General features: G+C 36.0%; 5 protein-coding genes and 2 long non-coding RNA genes across 11 annotated transcripts; 3 read left to right on the forward strand and 4 right to left on the reverse strand.

The window, feature by feature from the left end:
• Positions 1 to 15: 15 nt before the first annotated feature.
• Positions 16 to 2,081, reverse strand: AT5G25475 (AP2/B3-like transcriptional factor family protein). 4 transcript variants are annotated; one of them, NM_001203466.1, is made up of 6 exons: positions 1,930 to 2,040; positions 1,610 to 1,736; positions 1,249 to 1,299; positions 708 to 1,149; positions 486 to 610; positions 16 to 393 (listed from the first exon to the last, which is right to left on the reverse strand). In NM_001203466.1, exons 2-6 carry the CDS (start codon positions 1,709 to 1,711, stop codon positions 139 to 141), a joined length of 975 nt encoding a protein of 324 aa, NP_001190395.1. In that variant the 5' UTR covers positions 1,712 to 1,736; positions 1,930 to 2,040; the 3' UTR covers positions 16 to 138. The 4 variants fall into 4 exon arrangements, with proteins under 4 accessions (NP_001190395.1, NP_568473.1, NP_001078620.1 ...); NM_122458.6 differs by lacking the exon at positions 1,249 to 1,299 and having other exon boundaries at positions 708 to 1,074; positions 1,930 to 2,081; NM_001085151.2 differs by lacking the exons at positions 1,249 to 1,299; positions 1,930 to 2,040 and adding an exon at positions 1,838 to 1,870 and having other exon boundaries at positions 708 to 1,074.
• Positions 2,082 to 2,083: 2 nt separating this feature from the next.
• Positions 2,084 to 4,481, reverse strand: DNMT2 (DNA methyltransferase-2). The gene is made up of 9 exons (NM_122459.3): positions 4,338 to 4,481; positions 4,144 to 4,254; positions 3,927 to 4,020; positions 3,732 to 3,850; positions 3,509 to 3,631; positions 2,882 to 3,301; positions 2,727 to 2,792; positions 2,568 to 2,632; positions 2,084 to 2,360 (listed from the first exon to the last, which is right to left on the reverse strand). The coding sequence occupies exons 1-9, from the start codon at positions 4,416 to 4,418 to the stop codon at positions 2,288 to 2,290; spliced, it is 1,152 nt and encodes a 383-aa protein (NP_568474.1). The 5' UTR covers positions 4,419 to 4,481; the 3' UTR covers positions 2,084 to 2,287.
• Positions 4,482 to 8,539: 4,058 nt separating this feature from the next.
• On the forward strand, positions 8,540 to 10,123 carry AT5G25490 (Ran BP2/NZF zinc finger-like superfamily protein). Of its 2 annotated transcripts, NM_122460.4 has the most exons (4): positions 8,540 to 8,755; positions 8,852 to 9,279; positions 9,468 to 9,593; positions 9,779 to 10,123. In NM_122460.4, the coding sequence occupies exons 2-3, from the start codon at positions 8,858 to 8,860 to the stop codon at positions 9,556 to 9,558; spliced, it is 513 nt and encodes a 170-aa protein (NP_197931.1). In that variant the 5' UTR covers positions 8,540 to 8,755; positions 8,852 to 8,857; the 3' UTR covers positions 9,559 to 9,593; positions 9,779 to 10,123. The 2 variants fall into 2 exon arrangements, with proteins under 2 accessions (NP_197931.1, NP_001331719.1); NM_001343930.1 differs by having other exon boundaries at positions 9,468 to 10,123.
• A 2,958-nt stretch (positions 10,124 to 13,081) lies between these two features.
• AT5G25500 (exosome complex exonuclease) lies at positions 13,082 to 14,761 on the forward strand. Its single transcript, NM_122461.2, has one exon. The coding sequence runs from the start codon at positions 13,337 to 13,339 to the stop codon at positions 14,597 to 14,599; it is 1,263 nt and encodes a 420-aa protein (NP_197932.1). The 5' UTR covers positions 13,082 to 13,336; the 3' UTR covers positions 14,600 to 14,761.
• AT5G04005 lies at positions 13,930 to 14,298 on the reverse strand. Its single transcript, NR_142724.1, has 2 exons — positions 14,234 to 14,298; positions 13,930 to 14,098 (listed from the first exon to the last, which is right to left on the reverse strand). It is a non-coding gene; the product is annotated as an other RNA (long non-coding RNA).
• AT5G25510 (Protein phosphatase 2A regulatory B subunit family protein) lies at positions 14,687 to 17,057 on the reverse strand. The gene is made up of 3 exons (NM_122462.2): positions 16,762 to 17,057; positions 15,399 to 16,642; positions 14,687 to 15,303 (listed from the first exon to the last, which is right to left on the reverse strand). Exons 2-3 carry the CDS (start codon positions 16,542 to 16,544, stop codon positions 14,947 to 14,949), a joined length of 1,503 nt encoding a protein of 500 aa, NP_197933.1. The 5' UTR covers positions 16,545 to 16,642; positions 16,762 to 17,057; the 3' UTR covers positions 14,687 to 14,946.
• AT5G04015 lies at positions 16,827 to 17,057 on the forward strand. The gene has a single exon (NR_142725.1). It is a non-coding gene; the product is annotated as an other RNA (long non-coding RNA).
• Positions 17,058 to 17,239: the final 182 nt, after the last annotated feature.

A 17,239-nucleotide genomic window follows, 5' to 3' on the forward strand; every position in this document is an offset into this window, starting at 1 on the left:
AAACTGGCCCATCATACTCTAGAATCGATTCGATTGCAAGTGAATTGACAAGTTTGTTAAACTAACACATAATTGACACATTTAGCATTGTTACAGAAAGTTGTAAATAACATATTGTTGTTACTAGAGAGGATTGGTCTAGTCTTTCTTGACGAAATGCACTCTTACAGCGGTAACCACACCACCGGAGCGTTCAAGTTCACAAACCACGGAGTCTCCGATATTCAGATTGTGCCTCCGACATAGAACCGACCAGCCACTGAAACAAGGTTTCCCGTTATAGATTCTATTCTCGCCTTCCTCTTTTTTCTCCCCGGGAAGAAGATAGGTAATGGTGGACTTAACGGGACCAAACTTCAAGCGATAGCTCTGAACCACCGGTCGGCTCACATACTTGCACATACAGCAGGAAACAAAGACAAGCTTTAGCTTTCTAGGCCACAAATGGAATAAAAAGCTGACAATGTAAACACTTGTATTATTACCAGAACGTCGTTCCTTTTTGTCACCGCTTGCACAAAGTAAGGGTTTTCAGGATTCAAGAGGTATCGCTCAGGGTTTTTGACATCACTAGAACGTTGTTTTCCTCGGCCATTTGTCCCTCCATTTGCTGAGAATTCCACCAAAACAGAATCCAATCAAACATTGGCATAGAGAACAAATGATAGTTTGGAGTTTGATGATTCTATCGATCTGAATAGCCTTACCAGAGCAGCCAGAGCCAGAGGCAAAGGAAGAGGCAGGGGTTGTCTCCTTGTGAGGTTTCTTGGGCGTAGGATGAAATGGTTCAGTTTCGGGTTCAACTCCAAGAGGTACATCAATGATCTCAACCCCATTATTCTTAAAGATTTGCACTTCAAGATTCATCGTCTCATCGTGTTTGATGAACAGATTATCATTTGGACCTAAATGATTGTCGTCTACAAACTCATTCCAATCTTCTTCTATCATAAACAGCTCGTTCTTCTCTCGCTCCAGCCAGAGTTGCCAGGAGTTTTCCCAACGAACACTAAACACCACTCTGTGCTCAAAAGCACCACGCGTTCTTCTCACAAAGTCTTCCGGAATTATCCTCTTAATAAACCCAGAAATCAACAAAACAATACTTACATTCAAAAGAGGAAACATGAGACTAAAAGTTATAACTTTCTACAGAAAAAACACAAGCAGCAAAAACACGAGCTTAAAAGATTGGATTGTAGGTCAAGAAATGCAGAGAAAAGGACTAGAACCAACACTAGCATAAACATGAGCTAAGGGCAAACGAAACCTGCGACGTAAAAGTACCCATAACGGTAGCTAAAACAGGTCAATAAGTAACAAAATGAAGACCAAGCAGCAAGAAGCAGAGGAGGCATTGTGCCATTAGAATGTCTCCAAAGTTTCTTAAAAGAAGAAAAGATCTGAACTTTTTCAAACAACAACAAACGGGTAGTTCTGTAATAACTTGTCTATAAAAGGGCTAAACTAAACATGAAAGGATTATCACATCTTACTGTTCTAGCAACAACATCCAAAGCTATAAACTTGTAACAAAGCAAATTCAATAGAAAGAGTCTAAGAACAGTGAGTAAATATCAAAGGAGGAGTGAGTCATAATTGAAGTTACCATGGATTTAGATTTCCAAGTTTGTCCTGGAGAGAGAGACTTCCAGAAGCAAGGCTTGCTCACATTTGCTTGGATCTTCTCAATAGCATTCTTAGGCAACATTTTTCTTTTCAAAGCTGGATCAGTTCTGCAAAATTAGGGTTTGTATGATGACCTACTTGCATTTGTTCATAAAATTAGAGCCAAAAAATTGGAAAAGTAAAAAAAGAACAAACACTTTGTACGTACAAGGAGGAACAAAATATCTCTGGTCGGAAAAAATGAAGAAAAGTGGCGAAGAAGCAAGTAATAACGTAAAAGTAACGTCCCTAACGACAAACCTTAGGTAGTACCGCCGGAGCGTGAACTTCACGCTCCGTCGCAGTTGAAGAAAACTTCCTCTCGCTGCGGCTGCTCAAATAATTTAAAGTGACTGAGAGAGAGAGAGAGACAGTCAAAAGACTCATGTCTCATGCCAATATTATGGTCACTTTTTACGGAAATTTGGGTAAGAAATTATGATTAACGGGCCGAATAAGGCCCATTTAAAATACTGGCCCATAAAGTTAAGGATCGATAACAAAACGTAAGTTCATCAGTTTGAACTTTATCAGTAAACAAAAAAGTAGTAGAAGCTTGTTCAGGAGAATAACTGATTCCGGTAATTGGTCGCGTCACTTAGTGCATCAAATTGTGTAGTCAAGAATCGAATAGATACCGAAGCAGAGGAGCCACCACTGCTACACTTAAACTGTTTCCAAGCATTGCGTATCTGCACAAAGAGGAGTTCATGAGATTCATGTTCTTGTGTTCAACTATTTCCACATTTCAAACAGGAAGTACGGGAGAAATAAGGGTATTATGGGTTAAATTCTATATTCGAATCAAAACGGTGCCTCTGTTATACTTGGATGCACATAATCTATATAGACAGTAGCTTTTTCTGGCTTAGATGGTGTTGACGGTATGAACAGCGTACCTTTGTCGAAGGCTTATGTGCTTGGGGAACTCAAAATCTTCAGGGAATGAGTGAAAGTTAGCTACCTAAACAAATAGAAACCGAACATCATCTTTCAATGAAATAAAGCTGACTTTTTCAGTGAGGCATTAGTAGTAAAAGTAAAGGACAGTGCTTAACCTCTCTAGGGGTGAAGTATCTAAGCCGTTGCTCCTTCAAACAAGATTCCTTACCCTTGATTTTTGGCTGCGTGATCACAGATTCACGATAAGCATTTCTTTTCACTTTGCAAATACAGAGGAAAGTAATATTGTATACTCCATGGAAGAACGTACCTGGACAGTTGCCAATAGGGAACCTGTGCCCTTCACGTATCGATAATAACTCTTTGTGAAACAACAACATCTCTTTGAATCAGGGTAAACAATGTCCATTGCGTTTCCCCATCTCTCTATCAAACTAACTGGTACTAGATACTGATGTACAGAGTCTGGGACAGAATCGCCTTCTTGTCCACAACAATCTTTGGACCCATTTTCAGAGTCATCAACACTACTTGGCTCGCCATCAACATGTGCAGCTAACTCGAGAAACTTCTCTACTGGTTTGCAAAACTCAAGTAATTTATCCAATCCTTCTTCTGCTTGACATTTTCCAAACTCAACCTGATCATCACGCCCATATAACGGGTCTGGAGACCAGAGTAGTTTGTTATTACTGTGTTGGGACTTAAATGGCAGAGGTTTTCTTTTGGCCTACAAAGACACCAGGTAAATCAAATGATTTCAAAGTTAGTGACGTTTTAACTAAAACAAAAAGATTAACGCATATACATGAGAAAGTGCACACTACATGAGAAAGTTTCATAATCAGCATATACTTATACATTCTCAGACTACTAAAATTAACAGTTTTAGGTACACAGATATGCACTACGCAATCATAAGGTAAAGAGAAAGTACCAGGCAGAAATAACGTGGTCTTGAATACGGCACACCAAACTGCAGCGGACTCAATATAAACTCTTGTGTGACATAATCTAATTTTGTTAATGTACCAATCATTTCCATATGTGTATCCGAAGTCTGCACCAACAAACACCACCAATAAGCAAAAATGTCACGACTTCAAAGAAGATGATCGAGAACAAGTACTCTAGCTGGGAAGCATAAGCAAACACTATACCTCAAATCCAACAACATTCTCTACAAATAACATTTGTGGAGGCTTTGTTGTATGCGGTATAAGCTCAAGAATCCTGAGAAACGAAAAAGCCCGAGCATCACCAGAGTGTTTCTGAAGGCCTAACCAAAAAAAAACTGTTAGTATCCAAAAGCAAGTCATGTTGATAGTAAAGAAAACAACAGTGAAATGAATCACCTTGTCTAGTATAAGGTTGACAAGGAGGAGAAAGAAGCCAAGCATCTGCATTATACTTATCTAAATCAGCAGCAGTGAGACTCTGAATATTCCCCTATGAAAAACAACCAAAACAATAAGAACTAATCATGGACTAAGTCACAGAACTAGCATCATCTATGATTTGCAAATGTAACAATGCTTCTATTGATTATATCATATATAAGCATTAAGCAACCTGATAGGGACGATGTTTGAAATTATGTTGATAAACATCATTAGCAGAATCATTGATCTCAAAAGCTTCTACTACTTCTGAGACGATGCCTGACGCCATTAAAGAGTATCTCTAAGAGCAAAAAGGAATTAGGGTTTATGAGACAGAGTAGACTTCACTAAAAACATAGAATTGGAGGTGAAGGAGACTGTTACCATTCCACCGATTCCACTGTAGAACTCGAGAACTTGCCATGGCTTCTTCTCATTGATTCTCTGTAATTCTTGTTCCGCCATGCTTCTTCTTCTGCTGCTGCTTAAGCAAAATTAATTTGGGAGTTTTTGGTTATTGTTCTTATTCGTTTGGGTAAATTAAACCGTTTTTTTATATTGTTCTGTTTAGTAATAGAACCATACCACGCTTGTTCGGTTTATTGTTAGAACCATGTTTTTTGTTTTTTGTCGTTTTTCTTTATTAATTAGCAAGAAAACCCTCAAACTAGCCAATATGTTTCAAAATAACCCTCAACTTACAAAAAATAAAAAACAATCCTTAACCAATTTTTGTTTTTTTTTTCGTTAACCAATTTTAGTTACCACTGTTTTATATATTAAGGTTAAGGATATGTTATTTTGGGGAATTACATGGCATATCAAACACTTTGCTTTTTAGTATGTGTGAAAGTATGTTGTGGGTTTTTTATGTCTAATCTTTCATTTCATGGGGATATAAAATTAGCTAACAATCAACAAATTAACAAACAAACAAAAAAGACTCTAGCTAACATTGATCTAGGCTGAATCTTTGGACCTTCTAGTGTTCTTCATGTTCATACTATATGAACTTTGATTCCACGTAGGTTTGTTTGGATGGTTTTAGTGAGATTGAAAAGGATTGATAGAAATATTTTATAAGTAATTCATAGTTAGAGTGAGGTACAAAGTTGATTTACAATAAAATTGAGAAAGACCCAAACTACAATCTAGAAATTTAGGAATTGATTTTTTTATTTCGATACGCGAACACGGAACCTACAAACACTATCTATTTGATCTCCATTCATATGCGAGGAATTAATTACTCTTGCATTATTGATCATATGTAAGTAGATAAATTAACTTTCTAAAAACATTTCGGTCGCCATCGTATTAGTTGAGATTTTTGATTACTACTTATGTAAGTGCGGATGAGGTAATAATAAAGTGCAGAAAGTAAAGAGATAAGAAATTTGTTAACGAGGTTCGGTTTTTCCTACTCCCCGGGACCACGTCCAGATTTCGATTTCACTAGAACAAGAAAGCAAATTACAATGAATTCGCAAACGCGTAAAACAAGCACACCCCTCTTGATTTACCGCTCCCTTCTATAAACGTGAAACCTTAAGGATAATCTCTACCCTTAACTAAACTCCCCTGAGTCTAGATTTAATCAGGATAACCTAACCCTGAGTTAAACTCCTTCTGAGCCTAGACTTCAATTCTCCAAGTCTCTGGAATAACCTTCACGCACCAACAAACAAGCTTGATCACACAAGCACCAAACCCGCGAAACTATGTCGCATAAAACCGTGAAACTATGTCGCACACACCCTTAGAAAGCTCTCAATGATTTGTCTTTATGTCTCAGCTCTCCTGCCTCTCCAAGACGTCCTACCTCCTCCTTATGTAGCCAAAACGATTTCCTAATCACCATAGGAGAAGATTTCCTTTTTCCATAAGAAAAAGTAAATTTACTCTTATCCTTTTTCTCATCAAACTCCACTTTCATCAAGTCTTCCAAATCTCTTTAAGTCCTTTTTCTTTTTTGATTCATCCTCTAAACACGCTCTTCTCAAATCTTCTAGAAACCGATACTCACACAAAACTGTCGCATCCTGAATTATTTCTTGAATCATTCAGCAATTTTATCAGATAAAATCATGTATTACTTCTTGTATCATTCAACACTTTCATCAGCAGCAGCTACATCTTCAACTTAGTCCTGTAATTTATTTTCTTAACATACAATTGAATTCAGCTAATCGTCCTTGCGAATGATCAAATGCATAGATAATTGTATCATCCTAAATAAAAGACGTGGGGAAATCATATGACATCTAGAACTTTGGAGAAGGGGGAGATAAGTGATGATGCATGGAAGCATTTCCCAAAGATAATCGAATAGATTCTCTCTTTTCTTTTGTGTTCGTCAGTTTTTCTTTACCATTCCCCGAGACAATATGGTGGGTTTATTAATTATTTTGATTCTTCTATAATTCTTCCCATTATTTTTATATATTCTTTTTAAGTTACCCATTCTTTTTTCTTCAATGTCGAGACGTCGAGTTAGTTAGCTTTTACGGCGACTTATGGATAAGGCATTACGCTCGGAGCCATGGACTGAGTTGGATAGATATAATGCGTATAATATTTAATCCCCATAACCTATATTTTAATTCCTATACATTGTAATGGTAGCATCTCAACTTTAAGGTTAGAGTTGGAACCTTAAAGTTTATGAATATTACAAAACACTTGTATGGGGGTGGAGTGCATGAAAATTAGAGCTGGGATGTATATATGGGAATATATATGCACTACATTATCTTACATTTTACATTGAAAAAATATTAGAAGATATTGTTCTTCATTTATTTAAGTATATTTTTACTGCTGGTGTATTCTACTGCCCTATATATATCTCGAAAGTTAAATAAATTCATATGTTATATAACTTTTAGTCATTCGTGGCATTCTTCTGTTACATCTTACTGTGGATTTTTCGTCTTATTATCTTATAGCTGACTCTTACTTTAGAGAGACAAGTATACCACAATGGAAAGGGTGATTTGACGGTAAAAAAAGCGATTGCAGTGTACCCACAAACGACAATTTATAATTTGTATGTGGGATATATAGTAAGGGAAATAAAAATCATAGGGTTAAATAGAAAAAGTGAATGAAACTGTCTTGTAGTTGTAGTAGACGAATCAAAAGGACACGTAGATGGTCAAGATACGAACCTCAAAGCCTTTTCCCTCCCATTTAATGATTCTTGTTTTTGTTTTAATCTATAATTTTTCATGATTTTCTTAAGTCTTTGTTTTGAAAATCACGAACGAATAAGTTCTGATGGATGTACTTGAATATTAGTAACAAGACTAATTGAATTAAAGAAAAGAGAAGTTATTCCTTTGACGTTTATAATTTTCCGCGGCTAAGGGAACATATACGTTCCTTGAAACTGTTGCCATGCAACTTTTGCTTTAACAGTTTAGAGAGTTTTTTACTTCATGCTACATCCTTTTTCTCCTGACACACACAAGAGCATATTATACATCCATGTACCTCCTCCATCGACCATCAATATATAGATACATGTGATTATTAATTATCTACATAAAAAGTTATACCACGAAGTTGCGATTGATAATATGAAAGTGGTACATGCTCGAAATAGATAATGAGAATATATCAGCTTTAGTTGTCTCATCGTTAGTCAATCTATATGTGCATATACAGTTAACAAGAAATCTATAAGCATATACGAACTGGGGTCCCAATAAGGTCTAAGAATCTTTTTTTTCTTTTTTTCTTTTCTTTGCTTTGCTTTAGTTTAGTTTGTGAAATTTAGTGAAAATTTCATTTTGTCTCATAGAGAAACCACATGTTAGTCAAAAATTATATAGTAAGTCCAAGAAAACTATATTAATATACCCATATTACCATATAGTCGGAGATTTCTAGTATCTCTAGTTTAGTTCTTCTTATTCATTATCAATTCAAGTGTTATAAAACCTCGAGACCAATAAAATAGGATTCACTCTCCTTCGTGCCCCCAAAGATATAGGTTTACATATCTATATTTCCACACCACCATTTTAAAAGCAAGAGTTAATTAAAGAGATATTTTTTAGTCATCTTGGTATGTAATCTGGTAAACTTTTTAGTTTGTTATCTTGTATAAACAACCAGTAAGATTTTGGTTCTTTTGTAAATACTTCTCTTTGAATTTAGGACTAGTGTTTTAAAATTACTTTCCTCCCATATTTTTGTTTTGATCTTTCAATTTAAATTAAAAGTTCGTTTACAACCCATGCATGCACACTTCCGAATTTAAACTCGGATTATAATTTGGCACTATAATAATCTATTAGAATACGTCTTGATTAATTTTAAAATATTTAGGTGTCTTAAAATAAGTACGTACGTTGATAAATATGGAGATATATACATCTGTCAAGTAAATGGTATTGAATTTGCCAGTATTAGCTTTTGTGAAGCTGACGCAAAATGAAAACGGCTGATATCTAAAGCTTTAACCTTGTGTTTCTTTTTTTTGTTTAAAATAGTGGGGTCTAGAAATGATAAATTAATTTAAAGTCCTCGATATATATAAATAGATAAATTTGTTTCTTTTGGGAATAACGTAGTTTACGGAGAAACCCAAATGTTAAAGGGAAATGCATTAAAGCTGTAGCAAAATAAGAAAGTAAAAACCAATTGAAACCCTAATTTCACTTCAAAAAATGTTCCCGGTTGTTAAAGGAAGGGCCTTTTGCTTTGTCCATATAAATATATTGTGAGAGTACAACAACACCTTCATAAGCTCTTACACTCATTTCAACTCTCTTTTTCGTTTCCATTACCCTCAGGTAATCATAACATATATATAAGTTACATTTGTAGATACATATGTCTTTAGTTTTGTGTAATTTGTTACTTAATTATTATTTTCTATGGTGTTGTAGAAGAAGATGAATAGGCCGGGAGATTGGAACTGCAGATTGTGTAGCCACCTCAACTTCCAGAGGAGGGATTCATGCCAACGTTGTAGAGAGCCTAGACCGGGCGGGATCAGTACCGATTTACTCAGCGGTTTTGGTGGCCGTCCGGTTAGTAGCTCCTTCGGTTTCAACACCGGGCCCGATGTGCGACCCGGGGATTGGTATTGCAACCTTGGGGATTGTGGGACACATAATTTTGCCAATAGGTCCAGTTGTTTCAAGTGTGGTGCCGCAAAAGATGAGTTTTCATGCTCAAGTGCTGCTGCAACAACCGGGTTTATGGACATGAATGTTGGTCCGAGACGTGGCCTTTTTGGTTTTGGCGGCAGCAGTAGTGGTGGTGGTGGTACGGGCCGTTCTCCTTGGAAATCTGGAGATTGGATTTGCCCAAGGTACTTTTTTGTTTGATTGTTTCTATGTATTGATGTTATTTTTTTGCAATAATATGTTTTGATGGTTAAAACTTAAAGCCAAAAAAGAAACATGCATGCTGGCTTACGTAAGCTAAACACGACCGTTTAAATTGTATTAATGTATATGCATATCGTAGAAACTGATTGGTTTAATTTGTATATTATAGGTCAGGCTGTAACGAACATAACTTCGCAAGCAGGTCAGAGTGTTTCAGGTGTAACGCACCAAAGGAACTTGCCACCGAACCACCCTATTAGTCATTTAGTCCTCCTACCTTCTTCATCATTTCCAAGTACTTTTCGTTTCAACAATAGTCTTAACTTCTGATCAGAAACAGTTCGACATATATATTTGGATGATAGAATTTGTTAACATTTACAACTTTATTATATCGTAAAAGTTTAAATAGTAGTGTGAAATACACTAACGATAGTACTTTAACGTTAACGTACGTATCTTTTTGATTATTTTTTTTAGTACTCTGGAAGCATTAGAGGAGAGCAGAAAGGTGAAGAATCGAAGCAAGATACCGACCGCCCTTAATCTCTTGATTTGTTTAATTTCTTAGATTTGACTCGTTTTATATCTCGTAGTAGTCAGACCTATGTTAGAATGTAAGCATGTCGAGAGTTTTCCGAAGCATTTTGTTCTGATATCGGTCTCCTAGCTAGTATGTAAGTTTGTTTGAATGTATTCTTATTTCTGATAAAGTTGTTTCCTTCTGATTCCGCAATCACGATTCTCATCTAAGTTTGAAACACTTGAGTTGTTGAACGTACGAGAGGCTGAGAGCTGTTGAGAACTTCTTCTGTGGCCGCAAATCCAAATTGCATGCAAATGTTATTATATATGCAATTAAAATTTTGTTATATAATTTGTAGTAGGAATGTAGTTTTACGTTAAACCAAACACAAACTCTAGTAACCGTTTGAAATGGGTAGATGCATGGACCACAACGAAACCTTTTGTCCAATGCCTCAAAAAAAAATATGCATGAGCATTCATATTATGATGTGGCTTGGTGATAATGAGCTTACCACCAAATCGAATGAAAATGTATGAGTTCCACTCTAAAATGAGAATAGTTATCAGAAAATATTAATTATGTTATATATCATTAATTAGTTTAGAATTCTAATTTATTTTCTTGGTAACATTAAGTTGCAAAATTAATTTTAATTAAATACAAATACGGATTTCACTATATATTAAATTGCGTATTCAAGGCCATCTTTTCGCACATACATTCGAGCAGTCGAACAAAACCCATAAGAAGATTTTTGCAATGAAGTTTTGTCATAAACAACAATATTGCAACTGATCGATGACCGTTTCCTTAATTGTTTGTAATGGGTGGTATACTTAAAAATTTGTTTTCAAAATGTAAGTAAGAAAGAAAAAAATCAGTAACGCATTTTTCATATTTACCATTCAACTTTTGATCCTGCTTATTTTTGTACTGTTTGTTCCGTCTCGCAGTACTAATTAGAACTACACTTTTTTTGGTCAAAACACTAACTACATTTTTTTTGCTTGATCTACTACTCAATATATTTTTGTTTTTATCGCTCGTTCTATACTGCCACGTACGATTGAGACTCTAAAATAGAGCAAGCGTACGTTGGTACGTGTCCACACACACGTTGCATTTTGCATAGGATTCCAATTTACTGAACTCATGGAAGTGTAGTTAAGATTATCATCAACGGGTCAAAAAAAAAAAAGACAACCAGTCTTTAATGTCTGCTACTATAATCCATTGCTTAGCTTTTATTTTTTCGTTAAAGGGTTGCACTAATTGGCTTTTTACTAAAGAATCTTTCGTTTTTCCCCCACTTTGAAGTCAATTCATCATTTGATTCTTCTTTGGTTTTAGTGAAGTGAAAGTACGTCTTAGGTATGATTATCATGCATGCATCATAGTGAACGTCTTCCCACTTTGAATTTCAAAACTATCAATTATTAGATTCGATTTAGATATGAATATATAATAATAGTATTTCAAAATGCATAAATTAGGTTGTGAATTGTAGACGATAAAATACAACCAGCTTAGTAATCTTCTTCTAATTATCAAATATATAGCATAATTCCTAAATCATATGTTTATTCTCATTAACTAACATAGTAGGTAATTCTGTTCATATGATTTAGCTAAATGCACGGTTTCATAATCACCTAAAGATCCATAAGCAATCATCAAATTACAATTAGTGTCAAACTAAGCACTACTTAAAATTCAGTGTTGGCGGAGAATAATATAAGACACATCTAATTACAATGGTAAGGATAGATGTGTGCAACAGTGCAAGTATATGTATAGCTTTAATCATAACTTATTAGTGTTTCTTTTAATGAGCAAATGAGAGAGACTTGTCGATGACCAATCTAAGTAAAGTGTACATCACTTGTTAAATAAACAAATATATTCTTACTGTTAAAGTCAATTTTTATAACAAAAGCAATAGCAAAGATAACTTTTTATCCATTTCAAAAACACCCTTACACAACGCTAATAAATTCTTAAATTTTGGGAAAAATTGCGGTAACTTTTATAAAAGTTTTAAAATTTATCTTTAACCCACATAAAAAAGCAAAGCATGTTCATCTTTCTAAGCCCTTTTTTTCTTAGCCCTTCTTTCTTTTGTTTCACATTTCCACATTCTTCCTAATAATTTCTATCTTTATGCAAAGCACACAATTGACATGGATGGAGCATATGCATATGTATTTGATGAAAACTTATTTTCTGGTACAGTATAATTCCACCAGAAAATTGAAGCCTCCACACGAATATTGTTTTTTTTTTTTTCTTTTTTTTTTACAAGATGTGATATACATAATGATTTAAATTTGATTGGTGACACGTTAACGACACTAAGACAGATTGTGAGTTTCCACGTGAGTTTGTTATCAAAGTATTTGTTTAACATTTGAGGACTCAAGATTCATATTCTAACATTATCAAATACTATTTTCTTACATAAAATGAAAATATCACCTATTGTTCAATTAGGAAAAAAAAATTGAAGGAAAAAGAAGATAATTTAAAATACTTTTAAGTTGGAATGCATGTAGATTAAGATTATTAAAAAATTAGAAAATGGCAAAAATATTTAACCAATAAACGGTGGTTCAGTGATTCAAAAGTTATTCTAAGATGGTACGAAATAGAGTTCACATTTTGTCATTTGTTTTCTATCATTGTTGGTAATATCGTGGGCATTTTAACATGTACTAGGTATAATATTGCAAAATAAAACAAAACTGTGCAAGATTTGGCGACACAATCCATCATGATTCCGATGGTTCCACTCTGAGATTGTTCATGGATTAGTTCGAAGAGTCGATCTCACATGACACGCGTGGAATCAGTGATCCAAGGTTTTGTGTTCTGCATTGTTGATAGCTTAGTTTCTTCGGACCCCAAGTAAAACACTTCCACTGCTAAGAATGTGTTTCATTTGTCTTTACATTTTGCATCATCGTTTTTCGTTCTCAATAGCTCAATGCAGTGATCTTCAAAATCATTTTCACTTCTTTAGACACCGATAATTTCATTGCTTTCGTCGAGTCGATGAACTGATTTGAGTTTGTGATTTTGCTTCATGCTTTTATTTTATTTTACTATGAGACCAAAAATAAAGTTTAAAATCTTGATCGTAAACAAAACATTTTCATTGAATCATTTTTCTGGGCCAAAAGAGGCCTTTTTAATGGCCCATTAATGATCCAAACGCGATTACCAAGCTCTTCGCTTCCAACTACATCTCCTCTCTCACAGCTTCACTTCACTTGTGTCATCTAAAGCTTCCCTTGAATCTCTTCTCTCAAATTCGCTTTACTTCTTTTCGCGATACAGATTCACTTGCATTAAAATCTGTTTTCTCGGAGAGATTCTTCCCGTGGATGAGATAAGAGATCCCAATTTCGCCGTTTCTTCATTCACAAGAGTTGCATACAAACTGTTTGATGAAATTCCTAAGAGAGGATCTGATTATTAGGTCGTTGCTATTTCACTAAGCTGATTTTCAAATGTGGGTTAATGGGTATCATCAAATAAGAATACATCTAAACTCTGAACTCAGTTTCAAGGCAAATCCAAGTCGCTTCTTCCGTTCATTCCAGGTTTTGTATCATCCTTCAGTTGATTCATATGAAGATGTATTGCCTCATGAATGGTACGAAACGAAACTCCCAGTTCTGAAGAAACTAAACCGTGCGTTGAGAGATGTTGATTTAGTCGACGGAAAGCTAGAGGACATCAATGGTGTCATCGTTTATGATGATGGTATCACAAAGAAAATGCAAGCATTTAAATCTCTAGCTAGAATCTTTATTGGGTCTCCTTCAATTCAGCAGAAGCTTAGAGAAGAGGGACGGTTCAAGTTCCCATTTTTTGGGAGTGAAAGTGAAAGAGAGCCATTGGTGGTGAATTCATTGACTAAAGTTTGCAACTTTCTCAACGTCTCGGCGCAACAGAGGAAGCTAGTGAGGAGCACTGTGTGTTCACAGGTAACGCAGTATCGTATATGGAGAGGTACTCTTGAAGATATATTGAATGGTCTTAAAGAAGAAGTTGATTGGTTAGTTGAACATAGAGAGATGAGTCAAGGTAGAGTATTGGCTCAGCAAGTGATATTGTCTTGCCTCAGATTCTTATCTGAATCATCAGTTTCATTTGAAGTCGAGAAATCAACTTCTTGGATGCGGCCTGTGCCAGCTAGATATGCGAAAGCTAATGCTTCTGCGAAATGGGAAGATGTACTTGATATGGTGAATGATCTGAGAAGGTATCTTGAACATGATGAAGAAATCACAGTACTTTACCATCTGGATAAGCTTGTATCGATGAAAGAAGGGCTTTTGCAGATCAAAGATGTGTTTTTAGACAACACTATTGGATTCAGAGAGGTTAGACATCAAGAGCACCTTGTGTACAGAAAGCTCTCAAAGCTGTTGGGCAGTCCATCACCGTGTTTGTTTGCTCTCGTCATGTATTTCCTCTATGGCCGTGTGCGTGACATCGAAGTTGATCTCTGTGGAGGGTTTTACAAGGAGAAGAGCGAGTTCTTGTGCTTAAGTATGGGGAGGATCTTGACTTCAACGGATGAGAAAATGTTGGAGAGAGGGATGAAGCAGTTAGATAGGGCATTGGGTCTCTTTGAGTTTGTGTGGGAAACAGCAGGAATGAAAGAGACTCTTAACCTACAAGGCCATTTGTGGTGCCTTGGAGCTGAAGAAAGATCCATCACATATCGTGGGAAGACGTTCTTCGTGCATGACCTTAGTCTCTGAAGTTTTGTGAGGTACAAGCAACTACCTGTAAACTTTGATGTGTTCCCATAAACCTTTTGATGTTTGTTGTTGTTTAGAGCCATAGTTGAAAGAAAAAGGATATATAAACTTAATTGATTGATACAAAGAGTTTGATAAAAATCTGCAGCATGGTTTCATTGCTTTAAAAGAAAGCAATAGAATTAGCATTAAAACCCACACAGCTAACAACATCAAAGTTATATAATATTACAGAGATCAACCTCGATGAAAAGTTCCCAAGACTATAGCTTAAGCAACAGCCACTCCATCATCTTCTCGATGTTGTTGCTTTGGATAAACTGTCTGTGAATTGGTTTAAACGCTATTTAGCAGGCGATGGAGGTTGCTCGAGGAGTTACCAGAACAGCAGTCTTTCCTGTTATCGGCTTCATACTTGCTGCATTCTCTAGCCTTGCCCATACTTCTTTCCTCTTTTCCGCAGCAGAACATTGCTTTGCTTCGTCCTCCTTAAAGCGGGCGTGGCAAGACATGAACAGAGCCTCGTCCATTTCGCAGAACATTTTTCGTACGTTTAAGGTTAAGTTTAGCACGGATTGGTTCCAGTGGTTCTGAGCATTCTTTTCTAAAGCAGTGAACATGATTGGTAGGATGGCTTGCCGGTTATGTCCAATCAAGTTTACAATTTGATCGTTGTTCCACAAGAATAAAGCTCTTTCAGAAACCTGAAACACAAGAAGACCAATTGGTTCAAACTTAGCTTATCTTAGACTCATGCAGATCAATCATATATGAGAACTATGTATGAATAGGAATGTACCTGAAAGTGGGAACTGGTGACACAACAAGCAATCCGCAAGAACAAAGGGACCATGATCTTTTGAAACTCCATCACACTCATTGCTTCTACAATTTCTTCGACCTCCCCGAGAAACATCACTTCCTTCTGACTATTCGTGATAGGCCAGAACTTCAACAAACCCTTTATCACAACACTGCCTAGTTTCGGCTCTTTATCTATGAACTGAGTGATACAATAAGAAAGCTGCTGAAAGTAGTTTCCAACAGATTTAGGCTTGTGCAATGGAATCAACACTCTCCACAAGAAGATCTTATGCTCTTCTTTCAAAGGCAACGCAAATCCACTCACTATACTCCCGAAAATCTCCAAAAGCTCAGCGATTCCGCTATGCTTCTCTGTCTCAAACACAAACCGGTAGAATATATTGCTCATGGACTTGCGTACAAATGGCCTATGAACCATGAACTTCCCATATACCCGATGCAGAATCGTCTTCAAACACTCCCGTTCTCTAGGATCCTCCGAATCAAACAAGTCAAGCAACCTCACAATGAAAGCATGATCTAAATACTTTTTTGCCACTTTAGCATCAAGACACGGAGAAGTGATAAACTTAAGCAACAAATCATACACAATCTGCAAATGAGGCCAAGCAGGGTCAAACATCGGTTCATCATCATCGTTTTCGCCACCAGAACTAGACCGATAATTCGGAGGAAAGACCCTAAAGAGATTAACAGCACACATTCTACACATTGCAAGAATAGCTGGCTCAGTGAACTTAACAGACCCTGAAGCTACAAAATCCAAAAGCTCCAACAATGTCTGCCTTTTAACATCTTTCTCTATAGAGTTTTTACCAGGGTCAGAGAAATCAAATGTCACACAACAGAGACTAACTTTACTCACAAAGAGATTCAACTTCTCAGAGCTTGGTACATCCTTAAACGGTACCAAAGGCTCAATACCAGCAACAACACTAGCTGGGAACACAGCAGATGACATACGCTTCCCTGAGTTAGATCGAACCGGACCCGAACCACCACCACTAGTACCGGATCTCTGAACCGGAGACGATACCGGACCCGAACTCGAACGATTCAGCTCTCCTGAATCAGATTTTGAAGACTTCCTCGGAAGTTTACTCAGAAACTGCTTAAACATTCTCTCTTTCCCAAAAATTTCAAAACTTTCACAAATTGGGAATCAAAGAAGCTCAAATCCACATATTAGCCCTAAATTCTCCGACAAAGAACATGGATCTGACATTAAAAAAAAACAGAGAAACGTGTAATGTGGGTTTAGATCCGAAGAAGAAGCAGAGAAAAAAAAAAGGTTGACACTTTTATAATACCCAATACTTGAAAACCCTAATCATTACCTTGCTTTCTCCTTCAAAATCTTATTCTCATGATTCCAGTATCCACGAACAAAAACATTCCTAGAGAGAGAGAGAGAGAGAAAAAAAAAACTGAAGCTAGAGAGTTTTTCAAAAAAAGAAACCAAATCTGGAAGAGGAAGAACAAAAAACAGAGTTTGGATTTTGAGAAATTTTATGATTCGTTACGGTGTTTTCTTCATTGTTTTTTTTTAGATTTCTGAGAAAGAAGAAATTTGCAGGAAAATTATTTTAACTTTCCTAATTTTAATTTTGTTTTTTTCCTTTTTGTCTCGAAAAGACAGCGTTTTCGTTTCAGTTTTATTTCCGATAATATAAAAATTAGAAAACATCTCGCATGCAAATTATTAACGTCCGTTTGATGAGACGTTGACACGTAAATCCAACCGTTGGATTTGTCTGAGAGAGGAATCCTAAGTAATTTGGTTCGCTAAGGCCCATTTATTATTATGAGCCTATT

The sequence above is a fragment of the Arabidopsis thaliana genome, chromosome 5 (assembly GCF_000001735.4).
Source record: "Arabidopsis thaliana chromosome 5, partial sequence".
In the NCBI taxonomy this organism is placed as follows: domain Eukaryota; kingdom Viridiplantae; phylum Streptophyta; class Magnoliopsida; order Brassicales; family Brassicaceae; genus Arabidopsis; species Arabidopsis thaliana.

Bases quoted from the DNA above. Each gene is read 5' to 3' on its own strand.
- AT5G25500 (NM_122461.2), top strand. From the start codon at position 13,337: ATGTGGGTTAATGGGTATCATCAAATAAGAATACATCTAAACTCTGAA.
- AT5G25475 (NM_001203466.1), bottom strand. From the start codon at position 1,711: ATGTTGCCTAAGAATGCTATTGAGAAGATCCAAGCAAATGTGAGCAAG. The intron at 1,150-1,248 runs GTTTATGCTAGT...TTTTTTCTGTAG, and splicing joins TTCGTTTGCCCTTAGCTCAT to AAAGTTATAACTTTTAGTCT. The intron at 394-485 runs GTAATAATACAA...TGTATGTGCAAG, and splicing joins CAAAAAGGAACGACGTTCTG to TATGTGAGCCGACCGGTGGT.
- AT5G25490 (NM_001343930.1), top strand. From the start codon at position 8,858: ATGAATAGGCCGGGAGATTGGAACTGCAGATTGTGTAGCCACCTCAAC. The intron at 9,280-9,467 runs GTACTTTTTTGT...TGTATATTATAG, and splicing joins GGAGATTGGATTTGCCCAAG to GTCAGGCTGTAACGAACATA.
- AT5G25510 (NM_122462.2), bottom strand. From the start codon at position 16,544: ATGTTTAAGCAGTTTCTGAGTAAACTTCCGAGGAAGTCTTCAAAATCT. The intron at 15,304-15,398 runs GTACATTCCTAT...CTTGTGTTTCAG, and splicing joins TCACCAGTTCCCACTTTCAG to GTTTCTGAAAGAGCTTTATT.
- DNMT2 (NM_122459.3), bottom strand. From the start codon at position 4,418: ATGGCGGAACAAGAATTACAGAGAATCAATGAGAAGAAGCCATGGCAA. The intron at 3,632-3,731 runs GTATAGTGTTTG...TTGTTGGTGCAG, and splicing joins AGAATGTTGTTGGATTTGAG to ACTTCGGATACACATATGGA. The intron at 2,633-2,726 runs GTTAAGCACTGT...CTATTTGTTTAG, and splicing joins GATACTTCACCCCTAGAGAG to GTAGCTAACTTTCACTCATT.